The sequence below is a fragment of the Centroberyx gerrardi genome, chromosome 18 (genome assembly GCF_048128805.1).
Source record: "Centroberyx gerrardi isolate f3 chromosome 18, fCenGer3.hap1.cur.20231027, whole genome shotgun sequence".
NCBI lineage: Eukaryota > Metazoa > Chordata > Actinopteri > Beryciformes > Berycidae > Centroberyx > Centroberyx gerrardi.
Window position 1 is genome coordinate 5,929,615 of NC_136014.1, and position 23,214 is coordinate 5,952,828.

The following is a 23,214-nucleotide window of genomic DNA, read 5'->3' on the forward strand; positions in this document are numbered from 1 at the left end:
ATTCTAAATTTGAGTCAATGAAATAAGCATGCAATTCATGATGAGCTGCAACCAGATTGGTGCAGGTTACCTGATTGGTGGGCTGTTGGGACAAGTGGAAGTCTAAAGTCGGCCTATACTTGTTTAGATTGTGCAGTCACTAATAAGGATGTTCATGAATGACTCTAATCAATGACCTGGTATTTAGGCATATTCTTCACTGTGTGCAACATCAATGTTATCAAACTAAAAGATACATTTTGGTGTGGGGCGTAACATATTTCTTAGTATCATGGTGGGTTAGGCAGACTGACCCTACTGACCAATCGATAGAATGACTGAAACTATCTGCTGGTTGCTTGCTAAAAAAAAAAAAGTAATTGACTACCAATCTATTGTGGGTGTGTCAGGTGGAAGCAGGTTATGCAGGAGGTGAATGAGGAGCTGCTGAAGACTGGGGAGGTGCTTTCCCTCTGGCAGCAGTACATTCAGCTCTCTGATCACTGCTCCCTTCGCCTGCAACAACTACGGCAACAGTGGGAGGCGCTGTCGAGTTCCCCATTTTCATCACAGCAGGACGCACAGGCCATGGTTTCCTCAGTGGAGGTGAGTTCAGGGAATGGCGATGGACACCGATTTCTCTGAATCACTGAATTCTGACATCATCACATGTCAAGTCATTTTGTGATCACAATTCTTAAAATGCCATGGCAGGACACAACTACTTGCTGGATTTTTGGTTTGTGATTGACATTGCAATGTTTGTTTTGCTGTAAAATCTGAACTCATTTGTTTCATCACTAAGTTGTGTGTAACGTGTGAAAGCTGATCAGGAGCAACCAAAGTCTACAGAAAACTTCAATCATGGCGTTTGGTGACAAATTCACCAACATATGAACATTTCCAAGTCATCGCATTTAACTGTCACGTCATTCCAACTGTTATTTCCATATGACATGTAAGATAGGACAGATCTGGCATACCCTCAACTGAAATACCATGTAGTATGGAATCATTAGCACTCATTCATTAATTTAGGTCTCACAGACATTGGAGAATTTCCATTCAGATTCAGATTCAGATTCATTCTTTATTGTCCTCTATAGAGGAAATTTGCTTTCACAGTCTGTACACAATCAAACACTCAAAACAAGTAATGCTCAAAACAGGGTATAAACAAACAAGAACATCACAACAACACAAATCTGTTACGTTGTGCCCAGGCTATTTAAAGCACTGATTGCTGAGGGCACAAAACTCCTCCCAAAATGTGTTTTTTTGCAGAGTAGTTGTCTGTATCTGCGGCCAGAGGGGAGGAGGGTGAAGCATGGGGTTTTTTTTTATATATGTTTATTGATTTTTGATTCAGAAAACATTGTGATTGCGTTGAAGCAACACACATCAACAAAAACAACAATTAAAAAAGGGACAAAATCAAAGCAAAACAAAACATCTCGGCTCACAGACACACATTCAAACAGGCAAGTGACTCAGGAATTACATAAAATAAAAATAAAAATAACAAATAGCTAAATAGCAGGTATCACACAGGTCCATACTACATAAACCCTCTTGTAAGAATAGCAGAGATATCTAAATCATTATATGACATAAAAGGCTCCCATGTTCTACGAAATACATTGTCTTTGCGATGTAACATGCATGTCAAATAGTCCAATGATACATATTTAAGTATGACCTTATGCCAATATGTTTTAGATGGAACTTTGTCTGTTATCCAGTTCAAAAGAATGCATTTTCTTGCACAGAATGTTAGCATTTTGTAGAGTTTCCCTTTACATTTATCAGTAATAAAGCCATTCGGTATCCCACGTAACATGCATAGTGGATCACACTCTATAGTAATAGATAGGATCTTATTAATTTCCCGCCCTATAATCTGTCAGAATTGCTGTATTTTCCTGCAAGACCACAGGCAGTGGGTGAGACTACCTGTCTCTATTTTACACTTGGGACATTGGGGGGAGGAGTCAATGTTAAACTTATGGCGTTGGGAGGGGGATATGTGGGCTCTGTGTAAAATCTTGAGTTGAATTGCTTTTACTCTGTTACAGACACTCAAGGTTTTTGCACTCTCCCAAGCTTCATTCCATTCATCAACCGTAATCTCTACGTTGAGTTCCCTTTGGTGAAGCATGGGTTGAGGGGGTGGCAGGGGTCGTGTGCTATGGTCAGTGCTCTGCGAGTGGTGGCAGTGTCAATGAGGGCTGGCAGGTTGGGAGTGGGGAGGCCAATTATTTTAGAAGATATTTAGAAGAGTTAGTGATTTTCAGGAGCTTGTTTCTATTGGTGAGGGTGAGCATGGTGAAATAGCAGGTGGCGCAGTACAGGAGGATGGGTTCAATAATACTTCGGTACAGAAGGAGCAGGAGGTGGGGTTTGACTGAGAGAGCCCTAAGTTTGCGAATGGCAGAGAGTCTTTGTTGGCAGCGTTTATGGATGTCTGTGATGTGGTGATCAAAGCTCAGTTTATTGTCCAGGATGATGCCGAGGTACTTAAAGCTCTTCACCATCTCCACTGGCTGGCATTAAGCCATTTAAATGAAAGTAATTCCACTAAGTGGCAATTTGAAGGGCGCCCAGAGCAGACAGAACCAGTTTGGTGACATGCTCATTCTACCTTGCTTATTTTCATACAGTTGTCTTCATATAATATTGATCAGTTCAATCATCACAAGTTCATTTCAAGCTTTAGAATCATCAAATGCCCTGCCTGACTCACCCACTGCTTATTGTGGGGCTGATCCAGAGAGTCTATGCATTACATTCACAGCTCAATTAAAACTATTTCTGAATAAATGGTCTCCTGTCCTTGGAAAGAAACGAGGAAGATTGTTTCCAGGGAATGAACAGTGCGCTCTCAGGTACGAGGCCAAAAATATCAGCCGTGGTTTGCACTGTGTTCCTTCACCTCCACACCTGAGCTTACGATCCAGATGCTCCTTTATTTCGGTGTAGGAAGACAGAAATTAGGCTGCCATTATTTTGAACATTCATATGAACAAGCCCACAGCCCAATTTTCTCATCATTAACCTCTTATATGTGCAGCCAGCTCAGATTCCAGAAAAAAAACAGTGAAGAACAGTGAGGCTACATGGGATAAAGAACAGCGTTTAAAATGACATACATCCATCTCTCCTTTGATCTCCTCACCTTTCCAATGTACCGCCATTTGACTTTAATTATGGTTTTCTTTGTTTTTATTTGTCATACCGTAATATCAGAAATTGCAGGATGTCGCTGAGGACTTGCAAAGCAGTGTGGGAGATGTGCTGGCCACCTCCAAGCCTCTCATTGGATTGCTGCAGCCACTGGCCGCCAACTTGATCCAATCAGACACCAGACTGCTGTCACGGGACGTCCTGCTACTGAGTCAGGCATTGTCAGGGAAAAAGGCCCGATGGCAGGTGAGGAACTTCGGTCAAATATAGGCAAAATGAAACTATAAGGAAGTTAAAGCGTCTTGTGAAAGGAGCGCTGACCTGACACCAGTTTGCTTGAGGTTTAGATTCATCATTTACCTTACCAGAGATCGCATTTCACTCCTCAGACTGTTTGAGTTTCACTCATCAGGGCTGAGGAGAAGTCAGTTAATTTTCTCTCTGTGTGCAGGAGGATTTGGAGCAACAGAGAATGTTCTCTTCTAGTCTGGAGGGACTTGAAAAGCAGACACAGTGCATACTGCAAAAGCTGAGGGCCAGTGTGAATGACATGGACTGTGTGAAGGTGGGCCAGAATCCTCACTTGAGAACCTTTCCTGTCAATTTTCTAGACTTTATTAAATCATTTACAATGGTGTTCACATTTAAAAGCAATTTGATTGTGCAAAAGTCCGTGTTTATAGGCTCTAACATTGAAAACTCGGTCGCTGTTGTTATGTGGGATGTCTAGCAGATTCTCTTGGAGCTCAGTGATCTGCTGCCGTCACTGGCTGATGTCAGTGCGATGAGCTGCTGTGTGACCCATAGCAACCAGGACGCAGAGAGACTGCAGACTCTCAGCAGGCAGTGGACTGAAGGCCTGACGCACACATCTGACATGAACAGGTGAGGGAGTTCAGCTTCAACATGGGCCTACAATCCACAACAGACTGACTAGTGCAAAATTCAAGTATGGGAATAAGAAACTGCCAAAATAATTCATATTTGTATTATAAAAATCTTGAATCTTGAATCTTAATATGTATATGCACAAATCCTTAAAGTTGAAAAGAAAATCTGTTTGTCATACAGTTTGCGAATTTGTGATGTATTTCAAATGTGCAAAATACATTTTGCAAACAAATGTTATGAGTTATAGTCAATAATTGCAGCCATTTTGGCAGTATCCTGTTGTACAAGACACTCAACTTTGTAACATGACTTGCAAACCTGTAATACACGTGTAAATATATGCTCCAATCCATAAAGTTGAAGAGCAACATGTATGTGTGTGCACTGTGTGCTGTAATCTGCAAACTTGTGATTGCACATTTGCAAATGTGCAACTTATTTAGGCAGTTTTTTATTCCCATACTCTAGAGAGCAAGACTTGATCGTAGTAATAGTTTTGTCTAAAATGTTTTGATTGAATACGGGGAATGCATTCATTTTGAAACCTCCAGTTATAGTGTCTACGAAGACTGCAGTGTTGGTCTTATTTTGTGCTCTTCATGTGTGCATGTCGTGTGTCATTTACCAGAGAGATGCAGGCTGAAATTCAGCGTTCCCAGAGCTTTCAGCAGAAGTGTGAAAGCCTGATGTCTATTCAGGAGAAGTTGGATCAAGACAAAAAAGCTGAAAGTTACTCCGGCCTGCAAGAGATGCTGACTATCCATCAGGTACAATACATCTGACACTTCTCAGGATTAATGAACTCTGATGTGTGCATCAGACACATTGCTGTACGTGTCTACTTTTAATATTTTCCTTGAGAAACCACACTGCGGACTTAAAGGAAAATTCCACCCTCGGATCCTCTTACACTGTTACATGTCATCAAACTGTGATGTTCAATGTTCATTCCAGGAGTTTTTTTGTGATGAAGTTTTGGAATTTACTCTTTCCCACTTTCCGTCAACCTGCCTCGTCTACTTCTACTTCAGTTAGTGATCAATCAGTGAATTTGCAGCTCCACATTGTGATTTCGGCTGATAAGAAGGGTGTGTTTTTACACCTAATTCTTGCTTAATACAGCTTTAAAGTATAGCGTGTGAGGCCGTAAAGTAGTAAAAATTCAGGAAAATACAAGATTGGCCTATCTTATTTTGCACCCAGACTGCAGCCTTCTATGGTGTGATTGGTCACTTCAAATATTGCACAAATAGTGTATCGCCTCTTCACTTGTGAGGTTAATGCACCAGGTTGTTTACGAAGAGTAAAGCAAATTGATGAAGAGGTTGGCTTCTCAGACCTCTGGGGGAAAAGCTAGCACTAAATTCTTTGTTGGTAAATCAGTTTTCAGAAACTGTTGGGAAGAAACATAGATAAAGCATGACTGTTCTAGTGGCTAAGTTGTAAAATACAATTTGAACATTGTCCTGTTTTTTGATGGGTCTGGGTATGGCCTGCACATCCAGTTGATCATTCAGATTAGGTAAAGCATACAAATTTTCCCCTTGCTAAAACATTCTGAAACCATCTGTCTGTAGCCCAGTGTTGTTGTTCATGGCTCACAGCCTTCATATTCAGTGTCGGCTCACCATTATCGCCCAGGAAACTTTTCCTTTGTAACTTGTGGCATGAATATGTGTTTATATAGCTTGTCGCCCTTTTGAGTGTTATGTATGATTTTGCATGGCAAGATTCCTAATGTGGTTATTGGCCACCATATCAGCCTGGGCTCATTTAACTTTACAGACCCATTTGGCATCAGAAACAGTTGATCAAAATTACCTTCTTTTTTTTTACATTGTACCTTTTTTTTGTTGTTTGTCCTGCCACCATATGTAGGACATGTTGTCGTCAAGGTGGTGTCTGCCTGTCTGTCTGTGTGTAGAGACATTCTAGTGAACACAACAACTCAAGAACAATACATGATAGAAACTAAATACTTACAGCACAGGTTCCACCTACAGAACAGATGAACAGATTCGTTTTTGGAGCAACTTGCTACATAAATTAGGAACATTTATTTTCTTGAAACTACTATAACTCCTTAATGCTTTAAGATACAGAGTTCATATTAATACCACCCATGTGTTATGTGAAGGGTTAGGGTATGTTAAGACAAGTATGTTGTCTTCACATCACAGTTACGTTTAAACCTGGTGTTAAATGTAATCTAACTGGCATTAAAAAAAATGTATAAAGCCTAACATTGCTGAAACCTGCACACTGAGGTAGAAAGCTGGATGGATTCGGACTTCTTCACCAGCTACCTGTCAGTTTTTTTTTTTGGTCTAAAATGGAACAACGATGAATGAAATCAGACAAAAATAGAGATCTGAGGTACTCATCCCATCTTCTATTCTCTCCTGTTCTCATCGCTCATTCCCACAGAGGCTTCAGACTGAAATAATGGTTGGGCACCAACTCCTGCAGGGTCTCCTCCACGATGCAGTAGAGTCCCTGGAAAACAGAACAGGAGAGGAAAGGTAAGCAAAGGAAAAGATTTGAAAGACTCCCTAAATGACAATTTATTCGTATTATATGTTACTTGAAAAAAACATCCTTTCAATGTATAAACAGCATATTGCACTTTTCCAAAACATCTACCAGGACATTAAAGTTATTGTGATGCATGCTGGTCAGTACATGATGTGCATCCAGGTCCCATACAAGAGTGAAAGCCTGCAATGGTTGAGTTTTCCAAGTTTGTGGGTTTGTGGTCTTGTATTTCTTCGCAGGCGCTGTCATCTAATAAAGTAATTAGATTTGAGGTTTTCCAGTTGTGTTCCCTCCAGCTTTTGTATTGGCACATCTACACACACACACATACACTCACACGCTATGCAGTATCTGCAGCCGTGTCCTGCCCTGGAACAGCTAGATGGCTAGATGGCTCTCAGCTGCTGTGCATCCATAAATCATTTTTTGCAGTCTTCATGGAAAGTTCTTAAAACTTCTGAAGGGAACTCATGGTAAGCCTCTTTGCATCTCCAGTCCCAGGATTACTATAAAACAGAGTCTTAAAGGCGGATCTGCTGGATTGTGTTGACTGTGCAGTTGCCAGTGGATGAGCTATGATACATAATTATATTCTTATGCTACTTACTGTATTACTGTGAAACGGTCAGTAACACTTCTGTAAAACCCTCTCTGCTTGATTTGGATTGATTATGGCACATATAGATATCATTTATTTTATTTCCATATTTAAGTGTATGTTTACAGTTACTGTATTGCTGTAGTTGCCTCTGAACAGAACACATAAGCTCAAACTGTGTTGCTTCCTGCGTAGATCTGAACTCATGGTAACAGTGGCCCGTATGAAAGACAGCTGGTGTAACTCCGTGGCTCTAGCTGGCCAGCGCAGGGCCCTGACAAAGAAACAACTGGACCAGTGGAGGATCTACAGCCACGGCTTGAAGCTCCTATGGAAGCTGCTGAGGGACGTCGACCCTCTGCTGCCCCCTGCTGGACTGGCTCCATGCACACTGCAGCAGCTACAAAGCTGCATGGACAATTACCAGGTTAGTTTGTGTTTTTGTTTCCAAAATATCCTCTTAAGATTCAGAATCCTAATGAAATCTTACCAAGACACAGGATCCTTGTAAAGATCTTGCTCAGGAATTGAATCATGTTCAAGATCTTAGCTAAGGCTTTAAGGCATGGGCAGGATTGCTACTAGGATTCTTAAAATCTTGATCAGGATCTTGTAGGATAATACTTGATTGATCCTGCCGGAATCTTTGGATATCTTGAAATTTTCCTTAAGGATCTTTAAAAATCTTGTTCACGGTCATTAATGATCTTGATAGGATCATTTAGGGATCTTAAAAGATCTTTTTTAGGATCCTCAAAGATCTTCCCAGGATCTTGAAAGGGTCTTTAAAGAATGTGTTTAAGATCTTTAAGGATCTTAATAGGATGCTTGGGGATTAACAGGACTTGAAAAAAACTTTCAAGGATCTTAAAATATATTAATAGAGTGGCTGTTGGCTGGCATATCTCGGCAAGATATTTAAAGATCCTGCCAATATCTTTAAATATTCTTTAGTGATCTTTAAGGATCCTTCCAAGATCTTGGTTAGGATCTTAAGAGGACCCTGCTCAGGATTCTTTAAGGATTAAAGAACTTGCCAAGACCTTTATAAAGAAAACCTAGATGATGATGTCAGTATCATGCACAAAATATTAACAGTTATGAATAATAGATAAATACTATGTCAAGGACCAGATGGGAGTCGACCCATCCAAAGATTCCAACAGGATATTGAAAGATCCTATTAAGGTCTTTGAAGATCCTATGAAGATCTTTACAGAGCCTATGAAGATCTTTACAGAGCCTATCAGGATCATTAAGTATCTTATTAAGATCTTACCAGGATAGTGTTTCTCAAAATGAAGACCACATAAACCCCTTTGCTTCCTCTTGTAAACATGTTGTTTGTCTAAGTAATTATACTGTCTCAAAATGAATGTGGTAATGATTTATTGATGCAAAATTGCTACACGTAGCACCCTCAAAGACAAACGTCGTTTCTCCCCCCATCTTTCCAAGCGTGCTGAAGAGACCCTGGGTCTGCACTCTGCCATTTACAACCAGACCCTGGAGGCGGGCAGACAGCTGTGTATGTGTATGACAGAGTCCCAGTGCCAGAGCCGCCTGCAGACGGAGCTCCAGGCCATAGAGGAGGCCTGGGAACGCACCACCACACTGCTGGGGAGAAGAAGGTCCCTGGTCAACACTATCGCTCAGGTAACAGCCATACTTCCATCAAAGCTGTGTGTAAGGGCTTACTGGGCTACAGAGCATACCCTCTACTCACAACACCATGGATTCAGATTGAGCTGCAACTATTGATTATTTTCATTTTATTTAATTCAATCTTACATCCAATATTCAAATAATCTATAATCAAGAACGCACTTTCTTTGCAACATTTCAGTGTGACAAAATTTCTTAGAAAAAAATCAAAACGTCACTTTTATAGCTAATGCTCAAAAGTTCTGTACAGCGTAACCTGACAACTAAATACAATAGCTCAATAAACCAATCATTTTTATGTTGTTCTTTTAAAAATGAAAAAAAAAAAAAAGAATACAAATTAAACAGACATATATCTTGAAAGAATTTAACTGTGTTTAGGGAGCAACAGAATGCACATTCACTGCGCTGTGTAGTCTAAGCTACTGTATTGATCTTTTAATATGTCCATGGAGGCAATTACTCTTCTTATTATCTAACTTTTAATTGGTCATCGGTGGCAAATAGGAATATAAAGATTATTCGAAAATTGAGCTAAAACTCAATTTTCAGATTTATCAAACATTTGCTGCAGCCACAGATTCAGATATGACTTACAACCTTTGTTCCATGTCATCCCCTCAATCATCCCCCTTTTACTGCCTCTCTCCAGTATACAAAATGTTGTAAAAATACTGATTAATGTTAATAAAATCCCTCCACTGTTTATGAGGTTGACAACCAGTTACCATGTCATTGTCAGGCAGAAGCATCCAGTGAAAATGTAACAGATTTTATTGTAAAATGTCTGTTGTTTCCCATTTTCTGAAGCCATTTGATAAGCATAGAGAGAATTAGAGCTTTGGACTCACAAAATGGGCAAAAACTTAAGCTCCCGAGGTTCTCCTCATTGGTGCTGGGGGAGGGGGGGGTCAGCTGTGGTTGACCCATATCCAGGACCTGCATTCGACCCCATAACACACACACACGCGACCTGGTGTTTTCCCCTGCCCCAGAGCCCCAAGAGGGATCAAAGGCTCTAATGTAGGTATGATCCACATCCAGGGGCAGCTGGTTACCAGTGTCTCGCTCTGTGCCCGTTCATTCCATCACTGTGCATTACAATTGGATATATTGTACAATGGAATTGGACGGACCTGGATTCAGATGAAATAAAAAACAAAATAATATTAGCTACCACTTAAACATGCAAGCCCTGCCTGTCTGATGCTGGAGACAAGCCCGAGCAAACACACCAAGAAATTAAGCTCAGTTACAGTTTGGAATCTACACTGATCCTGTACTGGATCTTGGCTGGTATCTCAGTTTGTGAACGTATCAAGTTTTCAAGTACCTTATGAATACACAGTAGGCTTAGTTCTGTCTCTATGTATGTAGCTATGCAAGAGCTTGATTTACTGCACATTCTAGGCTAATCTTTCATTTACCATACAGTGGTTTATGAGGCTGTGTGTGTGCAGCTTAATTATGGTATGTTGTCAAGTCAAAAAATCTAAGTGCTGCATTAATTGACCAGTAGTCAGGGCTTGTCTGATGGATTGTTGAAAAAAATGGTCAGTTAGTTTTTGTTTTTGTCTTTGTGACAGTTTAACTGTTTAGCTGAAAGTTTGGTCACTAGGGTTAGATATGGGCTGGATTGAAGCTATTACAGATATGGGCTTGGATTGATGCTACCGAGAGCCAGTATTTTGTGCCGATATTCAATATCTTTAAATTTGACCAATTTAATGCCAAAAATTACAAGAATTCAGTGTTTCTCCCAGAATTGTATTCTTGTCAGGGTGGAAAAGTCTCTGAATCAGCATTTAGAACATCATGGGACACTAAAATGATACTAATGAAATAGTTTCAGGTGGGTCAGCAGCTCCTTAAGGCAGAGTGAGGCAGGTTTCACTGCAGGTTTTACACACTGTTAAGTAAAATCCTCCCACACCACACTGGAATAATTTCTCAGGTCAGAAATCTGATATGAAAATAGTAATAACTAGAAGGGCACTCGGAGAGCGCAGACCTCCGCCAAGGTTCGTGCTATTATTGCTTGTTCGTGAGTCAGATCCGGATCTGCTCCAAAATGTAATGGGTTCTTCCTTGGCCCATGCTACACCCTTCCACAAAGTTTCATGAAAATCGGACCAGTAGTTTTTCTGTAATCCTGCTAACAGACAAACAAACAAACAAACGGCACCGAAAACATAACCTCCTTGGCGGAGGTAATAAACCATATTTATGCACATCTGTGTGGAATCTGATCAAAATGTCACATTAGAACCAATTCAGGTTAAGGGTTTCCCACAGCCAGTGTAATATTGATCACTTGGTTGTCGATTGACTTGGACTAGCTGTGGTCAGGGAGGAACCTCCATCATATCAGAGGTGGACCACATGAGTGGCCGATATCTGTCTTTTAATAAAAAGTCAATATTGGCCTGATACATCGGTGTAACCCCAGTGGCCACCGTGCCTTTATTGGCTCCAAGCTCGAACTGATCACTGCTTTTTATGTGACACAGGGGCTAGCTGGCTTCATGAGCTGTGTTAATTACAACATCTAAATGTACTGGCCTCCCACAGGGTCAGGGGAAGTTGTGTTAACCCCTTCCAGCTAAACAGGATCCACTATGGGAATGGGAAATCCCTACATGCAACAAGTCAAATAAAGGTTAAGATCACACACCAGTGTTAATGCCCTAAATAGAAGCAACAGCAAGAGATAGCTAACTTTACCCTCTTATACTGCTCTTTGAATTTGGATTTATTGAGTTTATGACTAGAATTCCAGCTTTAATGGGCTTCATTTACCAAGGACTACACTAACAAACTTACATGGAACACTTTTTCAACATGAAATGAAAAAAACATTTTAGCATAGCAACCAATTAGACAGTATCTTTTAAACATTTGACATGAATGCTTCAGTTTTTAAATAACTTTAAGCATGGAATCAGTAGCATCTTTGAATGTGTAAGTGCGAATATTGATAAAGGAAGAATCACGATGGCATACACATTTTGTCATATAACGATTACTTTGTGGTTTCACTAAAACACATTTCAGGGTAGTACTATTGGAGTAGGTTTAGTTTTTATTGTTAGTTGCGTTATATAAAAAGTCATCAACAATAAAGCAAAAGTCATCAACAACAAATGTCTAAATTGCCATTATTAGTACTTGCTGCACTTACAATTTATTAATGGAATGGCTATATTATAGCACATGTACGCAGACAAAGCAGGTTGTCTCTGAATGTGTCTGTGTTGGTTGATGCCTCCTATTTTATCTGATATAATTCAGTGATTCTCAAAACTGTGTTGAGGGTAGATCCCAGATAAATAAAGAATCCTGTAAACGTTTTCATAGTAGCGCAACCATTTATGTGGTTTAACAAGACAATATGTCAAACACAGTGTGTCAGACGTTTGTTAGACACAAACTCCTGAGATCTCCTCATATCCTGCTGTTTTTTAGAAGTGGTGGCAGTGTCAGGAGGGGATAACCAACAGCACGGGCCAACTGGATGAACTGAAGACGAGGCTGAAGCAGCTGCTGCCTGAAAGACTAGAGGACTCAGAGGAAGAGACACTCATTCAGGTAATTAGAACGATAACAAGGCTATAATAACATCATATCAATTGGTTATAAAATCATATCAGTCAGGTATGAGTGATACAGTACAGTATACAAAGACAGCACCATTTGAGTCAGTGAGGGAGGAAACCATAATGGGGTGAAAGACAACAATCTCTCTTTCACAGCCCACATTAAAGTAATACCCCAGGTTGTTGTGAGATTGTCCCGTTTATCAACTTACCCGTCAAATGATGAGAACATAGACATCAAAATCATCCACGTGTCCCTGGTAGATCATTGGCTCCAGTGAGTCTTAGACTTGCGTGACCTGTAGATGCATCAGTTTTAAAAATGAAAATATTAAGTCAATATAGCTGATGTGGCTAGGTTTATTTTTGGAACTATTTCAGGTGAGCAACCACATATTCATCTGCTGTGCAGTGATTTTTAGTAGTAGTTTTTTAAGTAGATGGTGCAAAGGAACAATAAACTATGATATTCTCATAGAGCTACAACACTTCTTATGGAAACTATTAAAAGCGATCCAGGTATACAATGTATCCAATTAAAATGTAAAGAGAAAGCTGTCCAAGTCTTAATAAATTACCAGGATTAATCTGTTGGAAGAAAACGTGATTGGTCAGTTTGTCAGAGGACTGGTCAAAGTTTCCCCCATTACTCAACCCCCTCATCGGTAGCTACCCCCAATCCCAATAGAGCGCGTCTATTTTGAGTTTACCCCCCCTTTCTCTCATCTCTTACCCCCTGCTTTCACTCCCCTCCCCCTTTCTACCCCTCCGACCCTCCCCCTGTCCTGCCAACAGTCCTTTAATCCGGCTGGTCAGAGAGAGAGAGAGAGGTAGAGAAGGGGGTATATGCAGCCGGTGCAGGGGTGTCTGACCGGTTAGTTGTGTGTGTGTGTGTGTGTGTGTTATGCAGGAGAAGGAGGTCTCTCTGGAGCGTTTGGCCGGTGGATTGAGGGAGTTGGCGACCATGAAGATGGACCTGTCCCAGTATGTTGCGGCGGGGGACTCGGCTCTGCTGGAGCAGCAGCTGGAGCAACTCCACTGCCAGTGGGAAGAACTCTGCACGAAGGTGAGAGAGACCAGAGAGAAAGAGAGAGAGAGAGAGACCATAGAATAAAAGAGAGAGAGAGAATTGGGCTGAATGTACATGGTGCATGTGGAGAGAGATAGAGAGAGGGAGAGAAGGAGGGAAAAGTTGCTACCAGCAGTGTCTTGGCCATCACCGGCAGCACAAAGGCTCCTGGACCACTGGGATTGGACATACACACACACACACACACACACACACACACACACACACACACACACACTCTGAGAGAACAGAGCCAGCATAGGCTGGTTCATGGAGGGAAAGCTGAAACGTGGGCCAGCAACTTGCTTCCCTACAGATTAGTTTGATAATTTAATTCAATAAGTTTGCTTGACATTTCTACTGCAAAAGTACAAAACTTCAAGGATGTTTCTTAGGTTAGATGTGAGCTATGTGCAAACGAGTTTTGGTTGCTAGAATGTGTTTTTCAGAAAACACTGGTATATAAGCATACAAAGAAAACTGCAGCATTTACCGCATATCTACATGTTTTGAATTAGGCACTTGACAGTTCCCAAGCATTTGAGGTTGTGAATAGCTGCTGATTAGACACATACTCGATGGCTGGCTGAACAATCAGGAGAAACTCTCAGTCAGAACAGGCTGTAACTGCATTATTGGTAGAAATAGCTCTATTCACAGAGGCTGAAATTCCTACAGTTAAGTCTTTCAGCTTAAACACAAACACACACTTGTTCTTGGGAAACGAACGGTTATGATATGTCGCTGACGTTTTTGGCCACGATTAGGCCTTGTGATAATTTGCGCTCATGTTAATTGGACCCTCAGTTCAACTGACTGCTCCCACCTGCTCCTGTTGGCAGGAGTTACTACACAGATGCACTGTAGAGTTCTCTGAGTCAATATTAACATAGTTTTGCTAGTTAGAATGAATACTTCAAGAGCTTTCCAACTGTGGGGATTGGGAGGGATTAAAAGAATGTTTATTAAGACAAACAATGGCATTGCATAAAAATGTGACCCAAATGATGTTGGACATTGTTCATATAAAGATTTCAAGTGGTAATCCACAAGATTTCTTTTCTTTTTTCTTTTTTTTTTGGTCTCCATCTTTGTTGCTAAGCGCTCATTGCTGTGGTGTTTCTGCACTGCTCTTCCCAGAGATCAGCTGTCAATCAAACAGTGTCCTGTGACACTTTTATTATGAAAATGGCTCAAATTTTTTACTTTAACTCTGAAATTGGTGGGACAAAATTTAAAGTGGTTAGGCTAATAATTCACTACCTTTAAGTGTGGTAAGCGTAACATGAGATTTCTCTACTCTGTTCATTGCTGACATGGCCGGGGGGCATGGATCTGAGCCACAACAGCTTCCTTTGCATAGTTAACAGGTTGTAGGTGGGGGAAGCCAGTGGAATGGGTCCGACGAACAGATGGCTTGGCTGGGCTAAAGGGATTCGGGGGACAGGGTCTATTGTTGTGGGGGAAGCCCCGGTCCTCACAGGGTGACTGCAGCACACAATGCAACGTAAATACTCCAGAGTCCAAAAGGCCCAGCGGCGTTACATTAAAACCAGACCAGGGCTCATGAAAAACGAATAAATGCCACTGAGCAGTAAAATATGGCTGCCCCAAACAAGCTTTGCGGGCTCACTAAGCTCTTTGACCTCAAAAAGATCAACAGCCCCCTCCTTAACTGTGTAATGGGGTGTTATCATGTTAAGCTGTCATTAGGAAAATGGACCCTGTTAATTTCATCTGAAGAGCCAGGCTCTCTTGGGGGCTTCTCTCAATTTAGTTGATTATACAGACTCCCATAGAGATTAAATGGCCACTACTGCTTCAGTGTGACGGGAGAATTCACCGCATTGTATTCACTTAAATACTATAACGACTCTTGTATTCACAAGTATAGTTATACTTTAAGGATAAGATGAGATATGACTTTAATATCATTCTTCTGCAATTTGCCTATATATTTTGAGGAACATATGATTTGTCAAACGTTTTATAATAGCGATTCATTATATAGTAAAACACAGCCACAGCTTTACCAGTTCTTGAACCATGACAAGTGTTACTAGTTCAAGTCTACCAAAAGCTTTACAGTCTTTGTTGTGTATTAGAAATAGGTCACAGTTTCTCCTGGAATACATGCCAGGGAGTATCACAACAAATAACCCTGAACTCAGACTGGAGTCGTATTTGTTACAATCTCAGCAATAACTCTTAAAGCTGCACTAGGCAAAATCTTTAGGTACAAATCCACCCATCTTCTCAGCTTAACCCTTTTGTGTCCTTTGGTATGAAGCGTCACAGACCGGCCAGGTTGGTAAACATGAGCGTGCTGTGTGCAGTTTACTGACGTCACCTTATAGGATTTCTGGGCATTGAAATGAAATAATTGAAACAGTTGCCTCTTGCTGCCTTGTAGGGCAGCCAACAGGTGAAGTTACCTAGTGCCGCTTTAATATTCACAATCCAAACTCTATTCCCCAGGTATCCTTGCGCAGGCAGGAAATCGCTGACCGCCTCAATGCCTGGACTATCTTCAACGATAAGAACAAGGAGCTGTGCGATTGGCTGACTCAGATGGAGAACAAGGTGTGCCATAACGGAGACCTTAGCATCGAGGAGATGGTGGAGAAGCTGAAGAAGGTAAGAGAACAACCCGGCAAGCCTTTTTTTGGGATGGGAGCGTAGTATTTAGAATGGATTATGCCCCAGAACAGTGGTTCTCATAGGTTTTCATGTGACAGACCCTGGCCTGTGATTTACACAATAGAGATGAGTAAGTTAGGTAATTAGAGCAGAGATCCAACAGAAAAAAAAGCGCACTGTATGCAGACCATTAAGCTTTTGCAAGGAATTCTGTTTGCACACCAGTCTTAATAATGACACATAGTACATTCTGTGCATTGCCACAATTAGTCTACAAATTAGGGCCTAAATACCACCTGTGTAAGCATGTCTAAAATCCATACATGAGTAACACGCATTATACTACTGTATGAAGGCTATAACAGAATGGAGGCCTGGAATGGAATGGCTGCTTGCCCTTTGTTCACACACAACAGTTGTCCTTTCACTGACAGAGAGCCTTTTGTGCTTTCCTGTCTCCTCATGAACCGTGCTCATTTTGTGCACAAGTTAATAATTGGTTTGGACATTGCATAATTATTGTTTTGGGCTGTGAGATGGGATGAGAAAATGAGAGCCACTTGATAATACTGTAGCTTTCATTATTTGGCTGAAAGCTTTTTTTCACTGGCAACCCTTCCTGGTGACTGCTGCAACAACCACTTGCAACAACAAAAGCAAATAGGTGCTTGGCAAGCTGATGGAGTGGGGCATTGAAAAGTCAAGGAGCGTGTTCTTGAGACATCAAAATATCCTTCTTTATTTTGAATGGGAAATTTTTTTTTTTTGGTTTATTTTATTGGGCATTTAAAGCTGCGCTAGGCAATATTTTTCTTCTTATCAGCCTAAATCACAAAGTGGGGTTGTAACAGTGTAGATTCGCCCTATTTGCCCAAATGAAATTCTGGTGTCTGGTATGGATACTACACAGGAAGCAATATATTGAAATACGTGAAATACAAACTGTCATCTAAACAACAGTGAGCAGCGCTCTGTCCAGAGAAAGCTGGACTCACCAACGTTAGATCTTTTTCCTCTATCGTCCCTTTGATATCCTTTGCTATAAAGCATCAAAGACCAGCCAGGTTGGGAAACATGTGAGCTGTGTGCAGTACCTGACATCACCTTACAGGAACTCTGGGCATTGAAGTTAAAATTTTTCAAATAGTTACCTCTCACTGCCATTTGGAGTCACCAACATGCAAAGTTGCCTAGTGCAGCTTTAATATTTCCATATTATACAGGTATTAAATCATGTATTCAATCTATTTGTGCAATCTATTCATGTTAATCCCTGGGAAATGCATGCAGGAATCCACAAAGTCAATTTTAAATTTCATCAGCACTTCATACACGCTACTTGTGAGGTTTTTCGTATGGAGCGGCACAAAATTAACGGCGTCATGCCTCCACAGGACTGCATGGAAGAGATCAACTTGTTCAGTGAGAACAAGAGCCACCTGAAGCAGCTGGGAGAGCAGCTGCTGTTAGCCAGCGACCAGGCCAAGCAGACGCAGGTCCACGGCTCACTGCAGGAGGTCAACCAGCGCTGGCACAACCTCTTCCACCGCATCGAAGCCAGGTGAGTGGAGCTGTGACGGGAGGTTTGGTGGCCCACATGCATGTGATATGGGCTAAGGGGGTTTGAAGCAAAGGGTGTGTGTCCCTCTTACTGTATGTGCATGTGTAGATGTGTGTAAATATGTGTGTGCAAATGTACGTGTGTGTTTTTAGTAATGAAACACTTCAAAAGCAAATAATGAGAGGGCCATGGAAACAGAAATAATGTGATGTGTATTATATTATAATAACAATGGGTACAAAAAGTGTGTGTGTACGCATACACTCACATACACACATAGGTGCAAGTGCACATTTGTTCAAGTGTGTGTATGTGCACTAATTCAGTTTTGCTCATTACCACACACTAAATTCCCCCCATTACTAGCCACCCACACAAGCACTTTTTACAGCAAAGCCATTAGAAAGCATCAGAAAAGACTGAAAGGCTTTAAGTGGGAGCCGGTAATTAAACAATAGCGCTGGTACTGTGTACTGTCCATCCACCTGCTGTTGTGTTAGCCTTGCTCCGCAGCTGTCGTGAATACATGGCTTTTAATGTACAGACTGTAGGTTAAGCCATCATGATGATACAGTGTTACTGTCCCGACCCCCCTCAGGCAGATGGACAGTCAACAAAAAATAAAAAAAACTGTGGCTGTGCTAAAGTTTTGGACAGCACCATATGGCCCCATGTCTCCACTGATCCCCCCATTTTCAGTCTGTCAGAGTGGGATGACCTGAGGGAGGGAGGGAGGGTGGGTTCGTCTGGGTGGGGAGGGGACGGGTCTGTCGGCATGTATTAAATCAGTGCTTCTCAAAGTGGGGTCCTGGGACCGGCAGGGGTCCTTGAGGCAGTTCCAGGGGGTCCCACAGCAAAATGTGGCATAGTTGAATATCACTAGAAATAATCCCAATTAGAGAATGTATGACTATTGTAATTGTGGGTATCACATTCACCACTATTAACTCTCCATGCACAGTGTATACAGTTATACAATTCAGTATGGGAGTCCCTAGAACAAATTTTCTCTAGGGGGGGTCTGTAGCCTAATGTGTGACTATTTGAGGGTCTATATCATGAAAACATTTGAGAACCACTGCAAAAAATGCAAAAAACTCATGTTCAACTTGCTTACTCATCCAGCTATTTCTTCATGTGTTCTTAAATGATATGAACACCAGAGAAGGTCAAAACCAAGGCCAAAACTTCTAACCTGGCAGGATGACAGGTTACTAAAACTCTGTCCAATAAACAAGCCACTTATGAGTCCATGTGACTTTTGTTTACAAGCCCTGGTTCACATGTATTTGGACAGTGTGAACCTAAACAAACCAAAAATGAAACAAAGTAAGCTTTTGCACTAAGGTTCGGACCTAACAAAACAAACTGTAAGACTCTTTGAGCCCCACCCCCCACCCCCCACCACTGCCACCGCAATTCACCCTCACCCCACCACCACCTCCATGAATGCACCACACCATCTGACAGTGTCTCACAATCTGTGGCCCAGACGGAGGGAACATCCTCATTCCCATCCACTCCACTCCAGCTGACTCCGTCAGCACCTGCTCTCAGTGCCACCAGCTTATTTATTAGCGCAGCACCCAAATCAGCATGCTGAGAGGAAGTGACATCATACTCGAGACAGAACCTAAAGCACACATCAGAAAAAAATGTATGATGCAGCCAACAGGTTTATTTCTTTTGAATATTGATATGTGTTGTTTATTTGTATCAGAACAGAATTGGATTTGACAGTCAGTGGAATCTGCTCATAGGTATCAATTGGGTATGGAAAGGTACCTTAGAGTCCATATTTGATCTTTTTGTTTTTATCATTGTATGACGTCAGATCATGAAAAAAATGCCAGAAATTAGCATTCAGGACCAATGTCCCCTCTAAACTGAAGTAAACTACATCTAATAATTTATCACATTGACTAAATAATAATATCTCACCACTTTGCTCCACTTTGTCCTCAGAAATGTAGTCTATTTAAACTTTAAATGATACTTTGCTGATAGAATCTGAACATTTCATTTCTGAAGGTCTTTCAGTCTACTGATAATTGGCTGAATATGTTGCTGGAAGTCAAACCCAGACACTGTTGACACTCTGAAAATACTGAAAGTGTACTTTGTTATTTATGTGTTGACTGAGTTTTGTGACCTTCAGACCTTAAAACCGTAAAACCTGTCCTGAAAAACCTACATTTTGCAGACGTGGTTTTCATTCAATAGTAGCAATGTGGAATATTGAGATGTGTTGCTGAATACAAATCGCAACTCACTGCACCAGCATTATATCCAGTTAGCTGAGCCACACAAGATCCTGCATCTACTGTAACTGTTACCACTATCATCAGTGGTGGAAATAGTACCAAAATATCCTACTCAAGTAGAAGTACGGTTATTTTGCTGAAATTAGAGTAGAAATAAAATTAGTTATGTAAAAATCTACTTAAGTAAAAGTAAAAAGTATTTAATTTTAAATGTAGTCAGAGAGTAAAATAATGACCTGTAAAAAGGACGAGTGGACAGAAAGTTCAAAATGTGATAATGTGTATGTTATAGACTACATTGAGTATTATAAAAAATAAGATTCTGAAATTCATGTCATTATTATATCTGTGATAAAAAAAAAAATTTAAATACCCATCCCGTTTATACAATAGCATTATTACACTGATATTTCTGTTGTTATTAGCTAGCCAACTAGCTAGGAAGGTTAGCGAACTTGCTAGACACCAACCAGGCTAACACAAACCAATAACACTGTAGCTGAACGGATGGTAACTAAGCTACTATATTGGATAAATTAGAGCATTTAATGTTACAGTAAGTTAGTGTTTCCTCTGCATGCTTGTGCAGGTTTGATGCAACTTACTATTGTCCAGTTTCTGATGCAGTGCTAATGCAGAACTTACCAAATGTGTACTCTGTAGTTTAGTCAGTATGTCTTATGTAAAAGTAAAGTGAATTTAAAAAATACTCAGAAAAGTACATGTACACAAAAGCGCTCCATTACAGTAAGTAAATGTAATTTAGTCTTTCGCCCGGCCTTTACTGAGCCGAGTAACCAGGCAACTTTAAGGCCTCCTGTGGCCAGTTGGACTTTGTCAACTTCATCCTCTGACCACATATCCTCACTTATCTTCCAGCTCTTTTCTCCTCCTTTTTTCTCCATCCATTCTCCTCCATTCTCCCCCTTTCCCTTCGCTCGGCGGGGACCCCTGACCGTGTCTTTGTTGGGGCTCCACATGTAGCTACTAGGCTTTGTTAGGCTGTCAGAGGTGAGGAGGGAGGGGGGGTGGGGAGAGAGAGAGAGAGAGAGAGAGAGAGAGAGAGAGGATTGGTTAACTGGCGTGGTTATGTCTGCAGAGGAGGATGGATGTTTTCTGGAGGGGGATTATACTGTACATCTTGTCTGCTGCTTAATTATGCAGCCATACACTTGCAGCTACACACACACACACACCCTTGTACTATCCGTATGATGACCGTCCATTGAATACATTTATTCCCTAATCCTAACCCTAACCTTAACAATCTCTGGTTCTCACAAGGATAGAAATAGAAGAACACACACTTATCTATAGCTGCTGGGACCCCTTCATACATTCTCTAGTCCGCCACACACTCACAGCCGCTTTTACCTCCTATTATTTAGTGGAGAGCTTCTCCCTCTCGGCCCTGACAGGTCCTGTTGGACCTTAACAGAACAGGAAGGATCAAATGGGGAAATTAACTCAAACTCCCCAAATGGGGCACACTTCAGGCTTTTGAGAGCTTCAAAAGAGTGCTTTCTTTGTGCCAAGCGTTGCTATGACACCATTCGGGGTGGGGGGTTGTGTGTGTGTGTGCGTGTGTCTATGTGTGTGTGTGTGTGTGTGTGTGTGTGTGTGTTCACGAGTGGGGTCAGTTGCTATGGTGACTTTGGAAGTTCTAGTGGGAGACACCTGGGAGAGTTGCAGGGTAGTGAATAGTACTTTCTTTCCGTCTCTCTTGTTTGGTTGTGTATGATATTATGTTTCGTCTGTTATCTCTTTTGGTTCAGACTTTCTTTCTTTCTTTCTTGGTTCAGACTCTTTCTTTCTTTCTTTCTTTCTTTCTTCCTTTCTGTCTTTCTTTCTTTCTTTCGTGGCTATTTGTCATCTTCAAATAAAAACATCTGAACCATTAACTACAGGTTTTACTTACAGAAGTTACTAACAGTCTTGATTTCTTGCTTAAATATGGATTACTGAATATATATATGGGCTGTGCATTAGTATATTAGTATTATGCTAACGGACATGTGTTTGTATGGCTGTGTGTCCGCAGGGTGAAGAAGCTAAAGGAGACTCTGGTGACGGTGCAGCAGCTGGACAAGAACATGAGCAACCTCCGCTCCTGGCTGTCCCGCATGGAGGCCGAGCTGTCCAGACCCATCACCTACAGCGTCTGCCACCACCAGGAGATCCAGAGGAGGCTGGCCGAGCAGCAGGTAGGGAGGAGAGCTCAGTACACCCCCCCCACACACACACACCCCCCACATCAGTTCACCATTCAGACTGGAGTTTGTTGTTGCTGCTCCTCTGGTCTACTGAGGATATGAAGATTAAACTGAGCCTGGGCTTCTGTGTACAGGTGCAGTTTCTGTAAATAACTGCAAATGACACTCCTTTCCATGGGGTCATTGTTAGATGTTTCCTATCTTTCCTTTTTGTTTGTTTTCTTTCTTTCTTTCTTTCTTTCTTTCTCTCCCTGTCCCTCCCTCTCCCCCTTTGTCTCTTTCTATGCCTCTATTTAGATTAATTATTCATATTGGTCCTTTTTTTTTTGTTATGAGTGGCGGTCTCATGCCCCTCCGTCTGTGTGTCTGTGGGTGTGGACTGGGACGATGTCTGTCTTCATGTCTGTCCATGTGTCTGTCCAGGAGTTGCAGCGGGACATTGAGCAGCACACGGAGGGCGTGGCGTCGGTGCTCAGTCTGTGCGACGTGCTGCTGCGGGACGAGGATGCTGCCGGTGGCACCGAGGCGGAGAGCGACTCCCTGCAGGAAACCAGCCGCAGCCTGGACCAGCGCTGGAGGACCATCTGTGCCATGGCTCTGGACAGGAGGCTCAGGTACACACACACACACACACACACACACTCTCACTTATGGTGCATTCACACTATTCTGATTTTTACCACGTAAAAATCAATAAACTCATTCCATATGCTAATCGTTGCCACAACTTGAGTCTCCCGTGATCCTCTTTGCATGCAGTTTTGAGTGATGTCACACAATAGGAGAAGTTTGCGTAAACGTTAACTAGCAAGAGAAGAAGCCAAACTTTACTGTATACACCATAAAAGAGAGCTGAAGGCAGCTGAATACTAGGTAGCCAGAGAGCTTGATAATTAATTAAGTCTCTGTCATCAACACAAATGCGCCATGTTACGATACAGACTGTACTTGTTTGTAGAAAACGTGCACACATTTTGTGCTGATGGTTTGAAAAATGAAACTTTTCTGACAGTACTCTCT

At 41.5% G+C, this 23,214-nt stretch overlaps 1 protein-coding gene across 1 annotated transcript in view; it reads left to right on the plus strand.

Moving 5' to 3' along the window:
- The window catches only part of syne2a (spectrin repeat containing, nuclear envelope 2a), a 61,511-nt gene that overhangs the window by 28,161 nt on the left and 10,136 nt on the right, over positions 1–23,214 (plus strand). The window contains exons 40-53 of the mRNA XM_078289803.1: positions 390–585; positions 3,226–3,408; positions 3,614–3,727; positions 3,893–4,047; positions 4,682–4,820; positions 6,481–6,575; positions 7,382–7,613; positions 8,645–8,842; positions 12,317–12,439; positions 13,358–13,513; positions 15,995–16,153; positions 17,551–17,717; positions 22,023–22,185; positions 22,618–22,808. Of these exons, the coding sequence (XP_078145929.1) occupies positions 390–585; positions 3,226–3,408; positions 3,614–3,727; positions 3,893–4,047; positions 4,682–4,820; positions 6,481–6,575; positions 7,382–7,613; positions 8,645–8,842; positions 12,317–12,439; positions 13,358–13,513; positions 15,995–16,153; positions 17,551–17,717; positions 22,023–22,185; positions 22,618–22,808 (2,271 nt within the window). The remainder of the gene's footprint in view (positions 1–389; positions 586–3,225; positions 3,409–3,613; positions 3,728–3,892; positions 4,048–4,681; positions 4,821–6,480; positions 6,576–7,381; positions 7,614–8,644; positions 8,843–12,316; positions 12,440–13,357; positions 13,514–15,994; positions 16,154–17,550; positions 17,718–22,022; positions 22,186–22,617; positions 22,809–23,214) is intronic.